This window comes from Dermochelys coriacea, chromosome 9 (genome assembly GCF_009764565.3).
Source record: "Dermochelys coriacea isolate rDerCor1 chromosome 9, rDerCor1.pri.v4, whole genome shotgun sequence".
Lineage (NCBI taxonomy): Eukaryota > Metazoa > Chordata > Testudines > Dermochelyidae > Dermochelys > Dermochelys coriacea.
This window is the reverse complement of record NC_050076.1, coordinates 33,191,470-33,212,395: the sequence shown is the minus strand read 5'-3', so window position 1 is coordinate 33,212,395 and position 20,926 is coordinate 33,191,470. Positions and strand designations below refer to the sequence as shown.

Genomic DNA, 20,926 nt, shown 5'->3' with positions numbered 1-20,926 from the left:
GGGAGCAAACAGCCGTGCATATCTCTCTATCAGTGTTATAGAGGGCGGACAATTTATGAGTTTACCCTGTATAAGCTTTATACAGAGTAAAAAGAATTCATTTGGGGTTTGGATCCCATTGGGAGCTGGGTGTCTGGGTGCTAGATACAGGAGCACTTGCTAAGCCATTTTCAATTAAGTCTGCAGCTTTGGGGGTGTGGGTCAGACCCTGGGTCTGTGTTGCAGTAGATTAGCGTATCTGGCTCAACAAGACAGGGTTCTGAAGGCCCAAACTGGCAGAGAAAATAGTCTCAGCACATCAGGTGACAGACCCAAGGGGGTCTCTGTGACTGAACCCGTCACAGCCCTGATCCTGCAAAGCACTAAACACCTGCTTAATTTTAAATGTATGAGTGGTCCCAGTGACTGCAAGTTTAAACTAAACATGATGTGGTTGGTTGGGGCCAAACAGAGAGCAAATATAAGGTTTCTTAGGCTTTGTCCACACTGATAAGTGAACGACAAAACTGTTGTCATTCAGAGGTGATAAAAGAACACACACCCTGAAAGACAAAAGTTTTGTCGAGGAAAAGGGCAGTGTGAACAGTACTTCATCCGCAGGAGTGCTCTCCTGCAGACAAAGATACCACCGCTCGTTGGTGATGGAAGTTTTTTGTTGGCGGGAGAGCTCTCCTGCCAACAAATGGCTGCTACACTGTGTGCCTTTTAGCGGCACAGCTGTAGTGGCACAGCCGTGTCGCTAAAAGCTGCATAGTGTAGACAAAGCCTTAGAAAGGAAGGGAAGTCCCTCACTCTGTAATATTTCTCATCTATGCAGTCCCTTCTTGCTACTTTTGTGATCTGCTTCTCCCTATCACTTACACAGATGAATAAGATTTTAGTGCATTTAAAACCTTCCACATGCTCAGGAAGAAACAGCATTTGGTCCTCAACTTCCACTGAAATTAAAGGGAATAAAGACTGTAGGATTTAGCCCATTCTAGTTTAGAAAGTGGCATGGTGATGCTTCTGAATTATTTAATCTCTCATCACTATTTTCCATGACTGTAACAATCACCAGATTTTTCTGGAGGTGTTCTAGGCCACCTTATTTCTACTTTACTCCCGAGAGCAGCTTTGAGATGCTATAACTACATGTATTGCAAATACCAAATTCAAGATAAAGTATATTCTTTATCACAAAAGCCTGTATGATCATGGGTTCATCCCTTTACATATATTGTTCTGAGTGATCTTTTGAGGACTTTTTTAAAAGGCATTTCTGCTGCCTCAGAGTCACAGAGTCTTGTAATTATTTATTTCTGTGCTCAGTAGAAACCCCTCTTGGAAATTAGAAACGCTGATGAAATAGAAAACCATGTGTTAGGTATATCATTGTCTTTTGAAAACTGAAACATATGGTGAGAAAGTGTTAGTTTTGAACAGCACTGGCAGTAGTCAGGCCATCTAGGTTCCTAAATATGGATTTACAGGGCCCAACTTCATGCACCCATGTCTGAAAATCTTAGTCAACATGACTGTCAGGTCAAACAGAGAGGTGAGTGTGCTGGTCCCCTGCTCTAATATAATACATTGAAGATTATGGGTACTTTGAGATCTACTGATGAAAAGAACCATATCAGAGATAGGTATCAATATCAAACCATGCTCTATTCCTTTATCACTAATTATAAATCAACATCAGTGAACATAAGGCTGTGCAGACACTGAAAGTGCAGATCTATCCAGAAAAGTGATTTTGTTAAAATGGCATGGTGGTTTCCAGGGTCAGTCTGTCACATAGTTCCATATCACATTAGTACAGTTTCCAAGGCGGTGCTAGCCCATTAGGGGCCCTAAACAGGAATATTTTTGCCCCCCAACATATACTACAAAAGCAAATAGGTTGCCCTCTTGAGCTGCTCGGGCCCCTAAGCAATTACTTAGTGTTCTGCTTATGCCTAGCATAGACTCTGAGAGTTTGTAAGTAAAAACTCTCCCCGCAAGCTGCTGAACCTCACTCACCCTGGGCTCAGAGTCAGGCTGGGTTTTTTCCATTTGCCCCATCTATACCGGGAAGAGGTTTTGCAGACCAAACTGTGCCCTATATGACAGCTGTGCAACTCCATTAGCCTTCAGTGGGTGTGCACAAGTGTCACTGAGAACATAAATGAAGTCAAGGAGGTAGCACAATTGTAGTTAAGGGAACAATTGAGACTGTAGAATCATCTTATTTTCAAGGATGTGACAACGGACAGCTCCATTGGTGACTTGGGGGACCAGCCTGGCCTCAGCTCCTCAGAAGAGCAGGTCACTCACGTGCCTGAACACGGATTCAATGCCACAGTTTGACAATTCGATGTCAAATCAGTTTGTTTCCCTTCCCCTGTCAAGCACGTGCCTGCGTCTCACAGCCCTTCCCTATGCGCGGATCCGTGGGATGTGTGCAGGCGCGTGGGCGGGGTAAAGCAAGGCAGCTCCTGAGGACTCCCTCCCCGCTATGTGCCGGCAGCGCAGCACCCCTGAACCACGGGAGATGTAGGCGACTCACGAGCCAAGCACTGTCGCTCTTCGGGGTGCACTTGGAACGCCGGGGCTCTAGGACCAGCTCACCCCAGCTGCCATTCTCCTTCTGGCCGCCCGGGGGCAGCAGGCGCAGCTTGCAGACGGCGTGGGCGGAGAAGGGCTGCGCTGACGTGGGCGGCTCCCGCCCCGGCAGCGGGAGGAGCTCGGCTGCGTGCGTCTAGCCCGGCCTCTCGGGCGCCCGGCGGGAGGGGAAGAGGACAGTTACTTGGCGGCTCGGAGCAGGCGCTACCGCAGTTGAGCTGGGAGTCTCTGTTACCCGGACACACGCAGCCCTCGCCCCGCCGCCATGTCCAAGGAGGAGAAGAAGCCTTTCAGCCAGACCATGACCGAGTGGCGGCAGTTCGTGTACAACCCGCGCAGCGGCGAGTTTCTGGGGCGCACGGCCAAGAGCTGGGGTAAGGGACTGGCCAGGAGCCGGGGGCGGGTAGGTGAAGAAGGGGCCGTTGGGTGGGGGCGCGAGGAGCCACGAGGCGGCTCTCTGGAAGCCGTTACTTTCGCCACGTTCGGATCTAAAAATAGCCTGACTACGATAATGCGCCGGGGCAGGGTGTGTGTGGGGGGGGGGGAGGCATTCGGAGCCCGCGTGCTGGTTCCGCGGCACCCGCCCCGCCTTTCCTGTTCGTCTGGCTCGCGGCGGGCTGGTGGGGTTGAGCGGGTTGGTGAGCGGGCCGCTACGGCAGCGGGCTGAGGGAAGCATCTCTCAGTACGTCCCCCGCTGATTCACTCTCCGCGTACATGCTGCAGGGAGGCTCAGCAGGCTCCTTCTCCGTGTCAGCTGCGGAGGATGGGGAGGGAGGAGGAGTCTGGTGGCGTAACTGTGGCAGGTTACAGCTGCAAACTCCCGATGCCAGGTGTGGGGCCATCTCCCTCCTCGCTGATCTCTTCTGTGGTATTACTGCAGCCACACGCGTGTCATGCATGCTCCCGTATATTCCTTATTGGCATGACAATTTGGGGAGCTCTAACCCTCAGTGGTGAATGAGGTGGTCCTCTGGGGTGCTGCTGCTGGAGGTGGGGAAGAGGTCTGGTCTTTGAGTTGTCAGTCTGCCCACAGCTTTCAAAAGTAGGAGGAATGGATCTGTAATTTACATTACTTTTGCTTAAGGTTGGCCCTAGATTGAATTTTCTGGGATCTTCCTTTACAGATGCAGCTGATAACAATAGCTTCTCCATATGACCGTTTGGAAGACTGTTTTCATTCCCTCCCTCCTTAATTTTCCCATTGACTCTGCTGGGAGCTGGAACAGGAGGGAGATGAAATGTTATCTCCCAAATTCTTAAACTACAATAGTGAAAAAATGTTAAGTATTAATAAATTACTCCTCAAGGGAAATGTATATTTCTTGGCTTCAGATAGCACCCTATCTGCTCTTAAAATTTTGATACAGTTGAGATATTTAAATAGCTGTGCTTTATAAAATCAACAAGAATTTCAGCATGGTGTTGAGCAGTGCTGGACATATGCACGGCCTGGTACAAACTTCATGAGTAGTACACACAGAACATGCAGGGTGTGTACTCTCAGGTTGCCTGTCAGGAGAGGGCCCTGGTTCTGACATGAGCTCTCTCCTCCATTCAGATGGAAATAAGATCCTGCTAGCTATTCTGCCATTCAAACAGAGGAAGAGAGGAAATTTCCACTCTGTTATTGTCTTGTGATTTCTCTGTTCAGGCACCCCATCAGCAGGTTCTCTTAAAGTATGTGGGTTGAATGAATGGGTGTGTGGTTAAGTGATCACAGAAGCATATTTGTGTACTGAAACAGATAGCATTAACAACTATAAGTGCTTTAGAAATGCTCAGCATATTTTAAGGAAAAACAAAGATGTTTATCAACAGTCGGGCTTGGCAGAACTAGATTTTTTTTTTTAAATTAACAGATGATATGGATGTTTATTTTTAAGTATTTTTTTATCTATTTAAATTTTCACAGTTGCAGGAAATATGGGTGTTGGGTGGGGGTCCGATGATTATTTAATGACAGTAGAAATTCAAAAAGTTAGCTTTATAACCATTAAGATGCAAATTATCAACCTCACAGGTCAAAATATAAAAAATAAATATCTTAAATCAATCTTTAAGTTCTTAGGCAACATAAGAAAAATGCTGCTTATCTGTCAATTTCTATCATCAATGGAAGTATTTTCTTTTTTTGGCAGCTGTATATGTATGGTGAAATCAGTGTTTACTGACAATTGCTGATAGAAATCTAATCCTTTCAAGCTTGTAACTTACTTTACTAGAAAGCACCTTTGTAATATTGCCATCCTTGTCCCTTCCTGTGCCATGGCATACTGTCTATAAAATTGTTTTTAATAGCAAACCTACCTTAATCTGGAGTTGAGTGATTGTTCTATTTTACAGCCAGCTCACTCAGTAAAGTTACTTTCCCATTTCAAGAGTAAATTCAGTAAATATGTTTACTAATGAACTTTACTTTATATATTTTATGTAATGTTGTTTGTTTACTTCGTTCTTTAATAGGAATTCAGGTAATGGGTGTGTGGTAAAGAGATTAAATGTTCCTAAGTAATTATTCCTTAATGTCAATGCTTAACTCTGCATTCACACAAATCATTTTGTATGCTATGGGGGTGTTAATTTAGACATTTCATGCTTAATATATTGAACCTATTATGTCTGGCTACTTAAATATTCCTAAAATTTTGAGTCTTCAGTTTATCTTCATCCATTCATGTATGACTTTTGACAGTAACTGTTAAGAAGAAAAAATTGTATTTGATTACAAATTGAAATGGTTTGCCTTACAACTTTTAAACAGCTCTGTCAACACTATGGGAAAGAGGTGGGAGAGGCTGTTGTTTACCAACTTCCTTGGGAGCAGTTTGAGCAGCTACTGTCCCTTTCTGGTGGTCTGTGGGTTATTCAGGGAGAGCAGGATAGTTAAGCTGGCCCTATCTGAGGTTAGGGGAATACCTAGTAAAAGATGGCTCCTCATCCTTCAGCCAGTCGCTCAGGATAGTTCAGGAAAGCGCTAAAAAGAGAATTAGTTACTGCTCCCTGATTCTCTGCCCGAGCCCAGAATAGAGCCTTGAGATTGCTCTAACTTCTGTCAAGTTGGCAGCTTACCTGGAGAACACATTCCAGTTGCAGGGAGCCAGAGTGAAACATGTTCAGACTGCTCCCCCTCAATCCCTCTAGCCATGTCTGTACTGCCATTTATGTCGGTATAACTTACATGTCTCGGGTGTGAATAAGCCATTCCCCTCAGTGACTTAAGTTACGCTGACCTAAATGCTGATGTGGACAGCTACTGCCGCTCGTTGGAGGTGGATTAATTGAGTCGATGGGAGAGCTCTTTCCCATGGGCTTAGAGAAACTCTCTATACTCTGTCTAGTATAGCAGCTGTATGCTTTCTAGTGTAGCCTCTGACATGTCCACTGCACCAGTAGCTGCAAAGAGGGAGACGCATAGGAGCTGGTTATACTAGAACCTATGCATTCAGGGGACTCCTTCATGGCAGGGGAGCACCCAGGAAAGGAAATGCTGGTCGTTCCTGCCAGCCTGAACTGCAGAACAGGGTGAAGAATCTATCTCAAAGTATTGATTGTAGATGCTTGACCACCAAAATTTTTGTCTGAAAAAGTAGGATGCTACTGAGTAATATGTGATTTGACTGGGTGTGTGTATTGGGAGATGTTCCAATAAACAGTTAATATTTCTCCCGCCTCCTTAGGAGACAACTGGAGACTTTTTCTTAACTTTGTGTATGTGTCCTCCTTTTTCCTTTTGTCTCATTGTTGAAAGGATGTGCTATGTTTCTTTTGGAAGGTGGGGAGTTCTGTAGTGAACAATGCACAATGGTGATGTGACTTAGGCAGAAGGTGTTGATCAAGAGATCAGCTGCTACATGTGTTTTGGCCCATTTTGAACTGTTTTAAGATTGATGCATTCATTTAATAAAAACTAACTCTACAATAGCAAATGATATATATAAAAATATAAATACAAATCAAGGTTCATTAGCATTTCCTGTGAAAAATGGGGAAAATAGTATACTCAAAAAACTTAATATAAGCTAAAAGGCAAAAGATATGGTGATTATATTGGAATGTGACAATAGTTATTTTCAGTGCCTGAAACAGATATAGACCTATAATCCTAATATGGTTAATTGAAACACTTTCACTAACTCCTTTTTAATTTTAATTTGTTAGTCTCTAAGGTACCACAAGTACTCCTTTTCTTTTTGCAAATACAGACGCTTGATAGAGATCTTGTAGGTGTTTGTCTCTGCTTGAGGGGTTAGAGCAAATGTGGTTGTATTGGAGAGCTTGGCTGTAGACAATGGATCGTGTGGTGTGGTCAGGATGAAAGTTGGAGGCATGTAGGTAGGAATAACGGTCAGTAGGTTTCTGATATAGGGTGGTGTTTATGCGACCATCGCTTATTAGCACTGTAGTGTCGAGGAAGTGGATCTCTTGTGTGGACTGGCCAGGCTGAGGTGATGGTGGGATGGAAATTGTTGAAATTATGGTGGAATTCTCCAAGGGCTTCTTTTCCATGGGTCTAGATGATGATGTCATCAATGTAGCCCAAGTAGTGTAGGGGCATTAGGGGACGAGAGCTGAGGAAGCGTTGTTCTAAGTCAGCCATAAAAATGTTGGCATACTGTGGGGCCATGTGGGTACCCATCGCAGTGCTGCTGATTTGAAGGTATACATTGTCCCCAAATGTGAAATAGTTATGGGTGAGGACAAAGTCACAAAGTTCAGCCACCAGGTTAGCCGTGACATTATCAGGGATGCTGTTCCTGATGGCTTGTAGTCCATCTTTGTGTGGAATGTTGGTGTAGAGGGCTTCTACATCCATAGTTGCCAGGATGGTGTTTTCAGGAAGATCACCGATGGATTGTAGTTTCCTCAGGAAGTCAGTGGTATCTCGAAGATAGCTGGGAGTGCTGGTAGCTTAGGGCCTGAGGAGGGAGTCTACATAGCCAGACAATCCTCCTGTCAGGGTGCCAGTGCCTGAGATGACGGGGCGTCCAGGATTTCCAGGTTTATTTCCTGGACGCCCCGTCATCTCAGGCACTGGCACCCTGACAGGAGGATTGTCTGGCTATGTAGACTCCCTCCTCAGGCCCTAAGCTACCAGCACTCCCAGCTATCTTCGAGACACCACTGACTTCCTGAAGAAACTACAATCCAACCGCATTTGCTCCAACCCTTCAGACAGAGACAAACACCTACAAGATCTCTATCAAGCATTCTTACAACTACAATACCCACCTGCTGAAGTGAAAAACAGATTAACAGAGCCAGAAGAGTACCCAGAAGTCACCTACTACAGGACAGGCCCAACAAAGAAAATAACAGAACGCCACTAGCCATCACCTTCAGCCCCCAACTAAAACCTCTCCAACACATCATCAAGGATCTAAAACTATCCTGAAGGACAACCCATCACTCTCACAGATCTTGGGAGACAGGCCAGTCCTTGCTTACAGACAGCCGCCCAACCTGAAGCAAATACTCCCCAGCAACCACACAACAGAACCACTAACTCAGGAACCTATCCTTGCAACAAAGCCCATTGCCAACTGTCTTCACATATCTATTAGGGGACACCATCATAGGGCCTAATCACATCAGCCACACTATCAGAGGCTCGTTCACCTGCACATTTACCAATGTGATATATGCCATCGTGCCAGCAACGCCCCTCTGCCATGTACATTGGTCAAACTCTACGTAAAAGAATAAATGGATACAAATCAGACGTCAAGAATTATAACATTCAAAAACCAGTTGGAGAATGCTTCAGTCTCTTTGGTCACTCGATTACAGACCTAAAAGTTGCAATTCTTCAACAAAAAAACTTCAAAAACAGACTCCAATGAAAGACTGCTGAATTGGAATTAATTTGCAAACTGGATACAATTAATTTAGGCTTGAATAGAGACTGGGAGTGGATGGGTCATTACAGAAAGTAAACCTATTTCCCCATGTTATTCCCCTCCCCTGTACCCTGTTCCTCAGACGTTCTTGTCAACTGCTGGAAAAGGCCCACCTTCATTATCACTACAAAAGATTTTTTCCCCCCTGCTCTCCCGCTGGTAATAGCTCATCTTAAGTGATCATTCTCCTTACAAAGAGAAAAGGAGTATTCGTGGCACCTTAGAGACTAACAAATTTATTAGAGCATAAGCTTTCGTGAGCTACAGCTCACTTCATCGAAATGCATCCGATGAAGTGAGCTGTAGCTCACAAAAGCTTATGCTCAAATTTGTTAGTCTCTAAGGTGCCACAAGTACTCCTTTTCTTTTTGCAAATACAGACTAACACAGCTGCTACTCTGAAACCTGGATATATACAGCATAACATATGGCAACTCCGTCACAAAAAGGCCCACTGGTGAATGAATCATTTTAATTCTTTCTGCTTCACTGAAATATTTCAATGGCTGTTTCCTTGAAGAGGCTGAACATTCTGCACACTAGTATTTAACTTTTTTCTCCTCTGTTTCAGGTCCATGAAGTGCTGTCTCACCAGATTCCTTTTAGTTTAATCTAATGTACCAGCATACATCCTGGTGGTGATTCCACACCCACTATTGTATATCACTGAATCTTGACTAAAAGGTGAAAGGCAACTCCCATTAATTGCCAAGGTGTTAGTTCTGTAAAGTTTTAATTTTATGATTTGTATAGGATACAAAACTGCATTAAAAATAATGGGATTTACCTTACTCCATATGCAGGCTGCAGTGGTATATAATGGTACATGTGTGATTTCAGCAAGATATTGGATGAGTGTTGCACTGAGTAAGAGGGAGTGAGTGCTTCGTGGGAGCTGCAATAGAAAGTGACGGGGAAAAGACAAGTTTGAAAATAAGGCTGATGGTTGGGACATTGGGCACTTAGCACAGCTTCTCTCACAAGGTCTGAAAGCACTTTTAAAAACATCAAACTTATGCTGACTTCACACAGAATTTTTTTTAAAGGGACAAAGTGAACTTAAAAATCATGCCTTGTTCAGAAAACTTCTACTCTTTGTGTATATTCAGTTTTACTGTTTTGCCTACATAATCTGCTTTTTGAATGGGATTTTCACACTGCAGCAAGGGGGAAAAATATTTAAAACAAGAGAAGAAAATGTGATTGTAAAGCACCCAAAATGGCAAGAAGCCACTTTGGCAGGTGTAGTACCTGGAGCTACTTCCAGTTAATTTTTTGAAATTGACTAGACTTCAATATTACCCTTTCTCCAATCCACCATTTAAAAAAAAAAAATCAATCTATGGTGAAATACAGCTACTGTCTAGCAGCACACAGCAATGTTGGATATCTTATCCATCATATAATCTTACCCAATGCATTTTGTGGAATTTGATTAAATTGTATGTGCCTGGAGGCAGGGACCATATTTTTCTTGTGTCTGGTATGGTACTGAGTCCACTGTCAGTTCATAACAATAAGCAACAGATGATATGGTATAAATCAGGGATTTCAAACTTGGATCACCATGAGGGCCACATGAGGACTAGTACATTTGCTCAAGGGCCACATCACTGAAACCTTTTCATACAACGATACAAAAGTATAGTCAAAAATGAAGAGTAATATAGTATGCTATTAAAAGTCAATGTATTAACTTTTTTAAAAACAGTAATGCAAGGAGGGGTTTTAATAAAATATAAACACTCAGTAATGCACCTCACTCAAATGCACGCATTTACTTTTAGAATTACTTTGGTTAAAGCCCCCCCACCCCAGACCTGTCCCCACTCTGCCCCTTCCAGGAGGCCCTGCCTCTTCCCACCCCCATTCCAACCCCTTCCCCAAAGTTCCTGTCTCAACTCAGCCCTCTACCTGCTCCTATTCCAACCCCTTCCCCAAATTCCCACCCCAGCTCCACCTCTTCTCTGCCTCCTCCCCGAGCGTGCCGTGTCCCCACTCCACCCCTCTCTGTCCTGGAAAGTCCTAAGTGCTACCAAACAGCTGTTTGGCGGTGGGAAGTGCTGGGAGGTAGGTGGAGATGCAGGGACGCAGCGCACTTGGGGGAGAGGGTGCGTGGAGCTTGGCTGCTAGTGGAGTTGGCATCTATGGCGGGCCATGGGAAATAACACACACTGTGTGTTTGAGATCCCTGCTTTACATTTACAGCCTACCTTAGTCTGAATTAATTTTCAAGTATAGACAAGCCTTTATTAAATCATAGTTTGATACAGGAAGCAAAGAATGCCATATCCTGTAAAAATCATAGAGGAAATTTTAGGTAGACAGAATATAATCAAGTGGTCAGGGATTTTGTTTTTACGTGCTGTAATGACTGTAATAGAAGGAGAGAAGGCAGAATGAAAATCTACAAGAACGCTTGCAGATGTTGTATAAGCAGGCTTATAGATATGAAAGACATACAGATGGATATTCAGCAACTAACAATTTTTAAAATTCAGTTTTCAGTTATTGCATTTGATTTGTGAATACTTTGGATTCAGTGCATTCTTGCAGAGCTTGTTTTTATGAAAACATAGGAAGTTTTTTCTATCTAAATTAAGAACCCCTGTTGGCATTTCTTAGGTAAGTTCTTAATAAAAATATAATTTATAAACTGGACATTGAAGCATAAGCATTTCATGTGTGAGGCTTGATACAGTGTAGATGGTGAGTTTCTTGGTATATGCTTCAGGCAATCTGTTACTTTCCCTACAATCTTTTTAATTTGTTTTCTTTGTCAGCCAGTGAGTCAAAAGGAATTGTCCAGTGATATTTGGAATGGTGACCTGTATTACAGGTCTGGGGACCTACTCTTTCCTTCTTCACTCTCCACAAAAGATGGCTTGTGTCACTAGAAATGGTAAAAACAGTCTCTGATGGCTAGATAGCTGTCTCCTCTGAGCAACAGCTTTTTGCTGATATGCCAAGGAGTACTGTTACATTGTGAATTCATTTAAAAGTAAAAAAACGGTACTTAACTATTTCCTAAAGTAAGCTAATGCTTGCTGGTTGGTATGAGAATTCAAATCTATTCTAGCAATGATATGACGTAGCCTAGCAAATTACACTTAGAATAATTATTAATAATCTCTGGTAAAAGTATTTAAAATATTTAAATTAGATTTGTTAGAAAAAGCTAAACAAGCCACTACAGTCAAGATGTTGGTTTTATATTCAAGTATTACAAAAACATTCTATCTTAAAGAATGACCTAAAAGATCATAGTTATTTTTATAAACTTAAGGAAAGTCCATCTAGTCTTCCCTCCTACTCACCCGCTGAGGACCTGTGAGGTATCTGAGCTCTGGGATTGAGGCAGGGTGTTGAATTTTTAACGAATCTGAATTTCTAACGTAAAAAAACAAAGCTTGAGGTGTAGAAAGGGTTTGCGAGAGAACCTTTTCAGGCTTTTAGACATCATAAAGAAGCAAAAAAAGCATCTCTCTCTTTTTAGCTTAATGCATAAGTAAATCAGCATAGCTGAAACAAATAACTTTACATTTATATAATGCCTTTTACTGTGAAGGATCACAGAAGTGTTCTTATCTCCGCTCCCTGCTACTGAAATGCAATAAGAAAAGGAGGACTTGTGGCACCTTAGAGACTAACAAATTCATTTGAGAATAAGCTTTCGTGAGCTACAGCTCACTTCATCGGATGCATTCAGTGGAAAATACAGTGGGGAGATTTATATACACAGAGAACATTGAACAATGGGTGTTATCATACACACTGTAAGGAGAGTGATCACTTAAGGTGAGCTATTACCAGCAGGAGGGTGGGGGGGGGGGGAGGAAGAAAACCTTTTGTAGTGATAATCAAGGTAGGCCATTTCCAGCAGTTGATACGAAGGTTTGAGGAATGGTGGTGGGGAGGGGGGAAATAACATGGGGAAATAGTTTTCTTTTGTGTAATGATCCATCCATTCCCAGTCTCTATTCAAGCCTAAGTTAATTGTATCCAGTTTGCAAATTAATTCCAATTCAGCAGTCTCTCGTTGGAGTCTGTTTCTGAAGTTCTTTTGTTGAAGAATAGCCACTCTGAGGTCTGTAATCGAGTGACCAGAGAGATTGAAGTGTTCTCCGACTGGTTTTTGAATGTTATAATTCTTGACGTCTGATTTGTGTCCATTTATTCTTTTACATAGAGACTGTCCAGTTTGACCAATGTACATGACAGAGGGGCATTGCTGACACATGATGGCATATATCACATTGGTAGATGAGCAGGTGAACGAGCCTCTGACAGTGTGGCTGATGTGATTAGGCCCTATGATGGTGTCCCCTGAATAGATATGTGGACACACACATTCTTCAACAAAAAAAACTTCAGAAACAGACTCCAATGAGAGACTGCTGAATTGGAATTAATTTGCAAACTGGATACAATTAACTTAGGCTTGAATAAAGACTGGGAGTGGATGGGTCGTTACACAAAAGAAAACTATATTTCCCCATGTTATTCCCCCCCCCTCCCCTTTTCCTCAGACTTTCGTGTCAACTGCTGGAAATGGCCTGCCTTGATTATCACTACAAAAGGTTTTCTTCCTTGCACCGCCCCCCACCCCCACTGGTAATAGCTCACCTTACCTGCTCACTCTCGTTACAGTATGTATGGTAACACCCATTGTTTCATGTTCTCTGTGTGTCTAAATCTCCCCACTGTATTTTCCACTGAACGCATCTGATGAAGTGAGTTGTAGCTCACGAAAGCTTATGCTCAAATTTGTTAGCCTCTAAGGTGCCACAAGTCCTCCTTTTCTTTTTGCAGATACAGACTAACATGACTGCTACTCTGAAACTGGAAATTCCATAGCTATTCTGCATTGGCAATAATCCACTATTATTATTATTATTATTATTATTATTATTATTTTATTTTTAGCAGAAGTGGCACAATAATTTCTGCAACTGGGCAGATAGGATATAGGTTTCAGAGTAGCAGCCATCTTAGTCTGTATTTGCAAAAAGAAAAGGAGAACTTGCGGCACACCTTAGAGACTAACAAAATAAATTTTAATTTATTTTGTTAGTCTCTAAGGTGTGCCACAAGTACTCCTTTTCTTTTTTAGATAAAATATAATTATCTTAAATATCTGTCTTCTTATGGCAATTTCTATTAGAGTTGAATGCTGCCAAAACTTGCATATCTACTAATCATTCACATTGAACAATCAGTTTCATATTTTGAATTAAACAGTTCTAAAACTAAATGTTTGTTGCTAAAATAAAGACAATCTTGCTGGCCAGATGGAAGTTGTGACCAGCCTTGTTGACATTAATTTTATTGAAATGTTGATCTTGTTTTTGTCCGCAGTTAGACTCCTCTGAAGAAATAGAGCATTTTGATTTAAAATTTAGAAACTAGATGTGATAGAAACTCGTTTTTCACCTTTTGTGTCTTAGATTTTATTTTATTCCACACTAACATTTATGTTTCAACCCCCAAACACTCTCCCATTTTATGTCTAAAAATCTGTCCATCACATCTCCAACTTATGGCATGTATACTCCACTCATTTGAGCTAATTTTACTGCTGCTTAAATCCCCTTTTATGCATTAGTATCTTTTTATCTTACTATTGTCTCCCTTTCTATGACTCCTTAGCCTTGTGTCTCCAGATGAAAACATTAAATTCTCTTGCTGATTATGCTGAAATCATTGTGATTTGGGTAATACAAGCATCCATTCTTTAGTTTTGGACATAAGGTTTCTCTCTAAGGTTTATTTAAACAGATTAAAATATACAGTGGTGGTACTGTAGAGTATGTACAACTCCTACTGTGATGACAGTTGTGTTGAATTGATGCTATGTATTTAATATGAACTGACTTAGTTCTTCAGCAGATTTTAAAAAATCATACTTGATGGTGCTTAAAATCTTCAACTGAAGTTTTAAACAATATTTAAAATAAGTATAACTTAATCTAACAACAAAACATTTTCTACAAAAGAAGCTATCTTAGTAGGAAGGATTTTTAGGGACATGACATCAAGGAGGGAAATATTGTAGACCTGCTTCACTTGTTTGAGTTCAGAATTGGATGTTGCTGTAGTCAAAAGAATATAAAACAATTTGGGTTTTTTTTCTGACTTCTATAGGAGTCCTGCTGATCTTCAAACAGGAAATCTGTTTCACAATTTACTGTTAACCCTCTATCTGATCAGGACTTTGAGGTTGTCTGAAGAAGTGGTATAAATTATAATAAGTTTCTTTCCTTTCAGCAGTTGTCCTCAAAATTAAATGGTCAAGATAGAGCAGAGTTCAGCCTTTCCCTGAAGGCACAGTTCACCCACAGTGTGGAGCCTTGAAGGTTTATGGGATAGAGAAGTTTGCCAAAAATCAGACTCCGATTTATCTGTATGTATTTGAGAAGATAGTTTCCTGCTAAAAAGCTCTATCTGTTGTTGCTCAACCCAGTGTTCTGAAAGTTCAGAAAATGCTTCTGGCTGTTTGAATTGAATTTGAAATTTGCACTTTTAAATCTCTTGCTGGGATTCCGTAGCTTCTCAGGGAATCATCCTTCCCTTTTAATGTCTTGTATAATATATTCTTGGTGACATATCCCTAGTAGTATATATAAGGAGATGAATTTATTATTTCAAGTGTTAGGCTTACATGCTATTGGATACTAAACACCTGATGGGATGATGGTATAATAGCCAGCTGCAGTTATTTTGAAAAGTGACAGTTTATCAATTTTGAGACATTATTGGAGATACAACTTAGTGGCTAAACTATAAACTAGATCCTGTTGTGAATTTAAAAATCCTGTACTAATGCAGGACAAAACTGACAATTTCTCATGATTCTAAAATGTCTTCATAGCTTTTAATTTATTGGATAACTTTAAAAAATTCTCTATAGCATCCATACAGTGTTAACTTCATCTGTTTTTTCTGCAACAGAAGTTAGTCCTTTTCTGAGCTGTATGTGTTGTTTACATTGACTACACTGAAGTAGCACAAGGAAATAAACCAAATCAACCAGTTTGGTTTGTGCTGTTAACACAAATCCATGTTTGGTAAATGGAATGTGTCCGTGTTGTACTAAGGGAAACTTTTTTCAGATTAATTGCTGAGAGTGCAGAAAATTTATGAGAAATAGCTTCTTAATAGTAGCTTGCTATACCAAGAGCTTTAAGGTATGATTCTACTCCGAACACACTCAGGAATCAGGTCTGTTAAACAAGGTCATGACATTTTTAGATTTTTAGAGTCCCTTCTGTTTACTGATCAACATTTATTACCTCTTACTTATGCTATCCCATCAGAGCTAATGCAGCTACATCTAACACAGCTAGTGTGAGCTGAATTTTTCTCCTGTTCATTTCTCACTTTATTGGTCAGAGTGTAAGATGAAGTGATAAGACAACCTATTGAATGATGTAGAGCAGGTCAGGGTTCTTATACTTCATAATTTTTTTTACAATAATGTGCCTGCTGCTTTTTAGTTCATCTCCATTCAAGACCATGCAGAACATCACTCCCTTCCTTCTGATCACAAAATCCTGTAGCAACTATAGTAGTTGTTCACATGGAAAAGTGATGATAGAGAAACATAATTCATTCCTTAAATGAAACTTGGTAACTGGAAATTAGGAGACCTTATGACCAGTCAGCTCTTTGTATAGTTTGGGAATCTGTGTAGAGTTACCAGTAAACCTTAATTTTAAATTACCAGACATACACAAATTAGAACTGTCCTTGGTCATTATTCAGAGTTTTGGCTGGGAAGAAGAGAAGATGCAGAGCTCATTTGTGCTTTTTCCCAAGCCTTTAGAGAGGAAGTGGGTTGAGCGTGTGTGTAGCAGGTAATTAGAGTGAAACAGGAAGAAATTCCAAAATTTTGAAAGTATTTACTCTTAGTTTAAAAATAAAACCCCAAACTTGCCATTCCTGATCTAGTGGCCAGATTCTCTTTTCGTACAGAGGGGTGGAATCTGCTTCTAATCCCTCCACCCCCAGCCAAAAAAAGGAGAGGAGTCCCCCCTGTGGGCATAGAGTTGGCATAGCTGTCTTCGAATGTTGCTGTCTTCATAGCCCCAGTACAAGATGTATGTTGGTGGTGGTGTGATGAGGTGTGGCAGGTGCTATGGTGGTGATCAGCAGGCGGACAGTCTCTTGGCAACTGTTGCCAGGTGGTAGATGTTAGAACAGCTCCTATGAGAAAGCATAAACTTGGTACAGCAAAGAATCTGTAGTCCAGACCTTTTAAGTAAGAGAAATGTTTTTTACCCTATATTGTTGAATGCCATTTATTTGTATGAATATTTCCAACAGACACTTTAACCTTGAGACTTCTGTCTTTTGCTGCCTGGGAATTGAGTTTGAAGTATGGCTTCTAAGGTAGGCAGTAAGTCACAAGTTAGCAAAATGAAGCCAGCCGTGATGTGGGAAAATATTTGTATAGGACTGCTTAGTTATCTACTAAAACTGCATTTCCATCATGTTCAGAGATCGTTTTTACTTTTGCTAAAGAACAAAAAAAATTGTGAAATCAGAATGAAATATGGCTTTTTTTATAAGTTTTACTACATTCATATCAGGAAGAGGGAAATACAAATTTACAAGAATATTATTTGCTTTTGCTTCTTTGGGTAATTGTACAGGCAAGACATAGTAAGGAAAGAGAGAGAGGTGCATTCAAAAGTGAGAAGCCAAACAAACCACAAAAGACAAGTTGAGGAGAAATAAAAGTGGTGCTGTTCTCTTCCTTCCTAGGAGAGAGGAAATTCCAAATTTGATAGTTTAGCTACCATGTAAGAATGTAAAATATGGGGACTTGCTGAGAGAGACTCCTGGTGTGTAGTCAGCATATGTTCTCCCTTGCCCCATAGCCTCCATGGTAGCTGGATCAGTGTGTGCATCACAGTGCTTTATCTCAAACCTCAGACTTCCCATCTGTTATGTTGGGTGTGTGTGTGTGTGTATGCATGCACTCTTCAAATGTTTTTGCAATACCTACTCACATCTAGGTGAGTTTAGGACAATTATTCATTCTTAATTCTAAATTACTCTTTCTGTGGGTTTACTTGACACCTAAGCTTAATGTTCTAAAAGAAAACCTACCGAACTTGACTATTTTAATTTGTATGCACAGAATATGCTCTTGTAAATGGATTACTGGAATAGTTTTAGTTACATAGTTTCAGGATGGACCGCATTCCTGTAAATTTACAGCTCAATCTAAGCCATTTTTGATAGGGATCACTTACATGGGTAATTGCGTCCTTTACCCTCAAATGATTTGTGATGCAGCACTTCGAAGATGAAAGCCTTCTGCCTCACTACACAGCAAAGGTGCACATTAATAGTGCTACGGCAGAGTGTCATATCTGGTTATTTTTAGGACCTATGCGATTGTGTTACCAGATATTACTTGAAATGTAGATTATTCTCCTTAGCACGTTTTCAGAGGTGCAATCCATAACTAATTGCACAATTCATCATTTTTTATCTTGCGGGCACATACTTTATTCCAAGCTTTCCATGCAAAAGCTCCCTACGCCCCTTTCATTTTTGTAAAACATTAATCACTATTGCCAATGTAGTGAAAAACTCTGAGGTGATGAAGTGTTCAGGCCTGTTTTGAAATAGTACGTTAAAGAATACCATTTGGCAAAATTAAACTACATAACCTTGTATATCTGGGTCATCTTAAAGCCTTTTCAGTCTATTTCTTAACTAAAGGCTAGCGCCATTTTAAAAAATGTTTTGTTAACTCCATAGCAAACTAGGCCAAGATGAGGATTCCAGCCAGTTGCACCCCAGCACTGTTACTTAAGATCTTTAAATCCTTAGTGACTGTGTCCAGTTTCCTCCCTCCTTTTCCACACACACTGTTCCTTCAAATACTCTTCACAGATGATATTCACGTGGTAACTTGGAAAGCATCATGATTTTTTCAAAGCTTGAGGCAATAGAAGTAACGTTTTATTATTAATTTGTTTGAATGCTGTTTATAGGAATTATAGATATTTATTTAATAAATGCCTTGAATCATTGGCAAACATTAGCTTTGGCTAGATATGCTACAGTATAATGTAGAGTCTTAGTAACCTTCATTTTTCAGTTGATTTTGGGAGATACCAGAGAGGATGGGGGACACTTGTCCATGAAGCTGCTTCTTTATCTAAGTCGGGGTTTCAAAGTCCCGGCCCGCGAGCCATCTGCAGCCCATGGAGGAGAGATGCAGGCCGACCTGCTGCCGGCAATCTCAACTACGGGCAGTCTTCCCCCCACAGCTCCCATTGGCTGAGGGAGAGGGACAGAGATATCATCACTAGTTGCTAGGTAGAGTCAGCCATGGAGGCAGCATCACCTTTTTCCCCTCAGTGAATACAAGTCAAAATACCGAACACAACTATCTAATGCACACCTTACTGCAATTCTGAAGGTTTCAACTGCTCAGTCACTGAAGCCAAACATCAACAAACTGACCAAAGTGAAGCATTGCCAGGTGTCTGACAAACACTAAAAACTCTCTGGCAGTCGAAGAATTGTATAAAGTTGTATGACAGTTTTATTATTTCTAAGAAATTTGAAATAAAAAATACAATATAAACGTTTTCTTTTCTGAACACCATCTTCAGTGACATTATTGGCCTGCTGGGAGGGTCTGAGGACTGGCACTGGCCCTAAGATAAATTGAGTTTGAGACCCCTGGTTTAAGTTACCAGTTTCACTCTCTAGACAAAAAGAAAAGGAGTACTTGTGGCACCTTAGAGACTAACAAATTTATTAGAGCATAAGCTTTCGTGAGCCACAGCTCACTTCATCGGATGCATTTCTAGACAGTTTCCCTTGGTGACAAACCACCTGTAGTTTATTGGTACAGATCTACATTAACGATATTTAATGGTACATAAAGCTTGTAGAAAACACCTGAAGTGGGCAAACTAAGCTTAGCTCTAGATCAGCGGTTCTCAACCTGCAGGCCGCATGCAGCACACAGCTGTGGCCCAGCTCAGCTGTGTGCTAAAGGCCATGCATGGTGTGCTCCCGGCTATTTGGCCGTGTGTGGTGGCTCCTGGGTTCGCTGCTGCAGTGTCAGGGTCCCCTCGCAGCCCACAATGATAAATAGGTTGAGAACCATTGGTCTATTCACTCTAGTTAGTTAAATGAAAAACTATATTAATGCTTTAAAAAGAAGAAAAAACCTAATCTGTTAATAAAATTGCTAAAGAAGTTGTGTAATGTGCTCAGTCTAAACCCAATGTCCTGGATAGCTTGAGAAATGATTGCAAGATGTACCAGTTGTGTTATCCACATAACAAAACCACCTAACTTACTGTCACAAGTGCCTCAAGTTCTGCATCAGAAGAAGCAGCATATAGGCCACAATCAGCAAGTGAAAAATTCTACAGTTGTAATTTTTGTTCCCATTATAGCATCTTGTTTTTTGATCCAGGGCTCTATAAACTTGGTGAAAATCTAATGTATAGTCAATTGGCTTGTAATCTGGTTGATTATTCACATATAGTATTGCATGTAGAGGTCTCTTTATGCTGGGATACAATCAGTTGCTTGGCTCTCAGAGCAGCTTCAACAGAGCAAAAATTGTCCTCAGAAGCTGGGAAAGGATCTCCTGTTCAAGCTCTTTTTATGGGGGGTAGAAAAAAAATGGAATGATCTTTCTTTTAAAAGCTGAACTTTATATATATGTTGGTGGGGGAACGTGTGCGCGTATATTTTAATGCTGAAACACAAAGGTAGGTCTATTTGGTATCTGTGTTTGAGTGGCGGGGACTGAGCACCTGATCCAACTCCTATTGAACTACAATCCTGAGTGTCAGAATAAAAATTAGAATCATGTTCAGTTTAAAATAAACGTTTTGTTAATTTGAGTTCTTTAATTTTACAGGTCTAATCTTGCTGTTTTATCTGGTATTCTATGGTTTCCTAGCAGCACTTTTTACATTTACAATGTGGGTTATGCTTCAGACCCTGAGTGGAGATATTCCCAAATATCGGGACCGGATTTCTAGTCCAGGTAACTATACTCTTAATTTTATGTCTAGATTTTAAATTATAATATACAATTTATCTCATAACTTTCTTTTAGGATAAAGTACATATTCTAATGTGGTGTAGTTTTAATTAGACTAATAAAGAGCTTTAAAGGAGGACTCTTTTATAACGGGTGAATCATTTGGGCTTTGTAGGTTTGCAGCACAAAGCCATTTATAGGCTTTTTTTGGCCTATACTAACTGATACCTATAAATTCACTCCTTTCTAGTTCTTCCTGGATTTTGCCATTTATTCTGAAAAACTTTTCAGATTGCCTGATATAGCTGTAAAACTAATGAATGATTGTTTGGTTATTTCATTTACCAAAGGTAATTGAAGCAGATATTTATGAAGTCACTAGGAGGTGAACTATTTCCAATTCAACAGG

General features: G+C 40.8%; 1 protein-coding gene and 1 long non-coding RNA gene across 3 annotated transcripts in view; one reads left to right on the top strand and one right to left on the bottom strand.

The window, feature by feature from the left end:
* Positions 1–2,558: 2,558 nt before the first annotated feature.
* ATP1B3 (ATPase Na+/K+ transporting subunit beta 3) overlaps positions 2,559–20,926 on the top strand; it is a 65,961-nt gene continuing 47,593 nt past the window's right edge. The window contains exons 1-2 of one of the 2 annotated variants that reach the window (XM_038416608.2): positions 2,559–2,960; positions 20,392–20,520. In XM_038416608.2, coding sequence (XP_038272536.1) covers positions 2,852–2,960; positions 20,392–20,520 — 238 coding nt within the window. In that variant the 5' untranslated portion in view covers positions 2,559–2,851. The remainder of the gene's footprint in view (positions 2,961–20,391; positions 20,521–20,926) is intronic. The other variant, XM_043492908.1, reaches the window with a different exon arrangement.
* On the bottom strand, positions 16,368–18,746 carry LOC122455924. Its single transcript, XR_006274444.1, has 2 exons — positions 18,588–18,746; positions 16,368–16,688 (listed from the first exon to the last, which is right to left on the bottom strand). It is a non-coding gene; the product is annotated as an uncharacterized LOC122455924 (long non-coding RNA).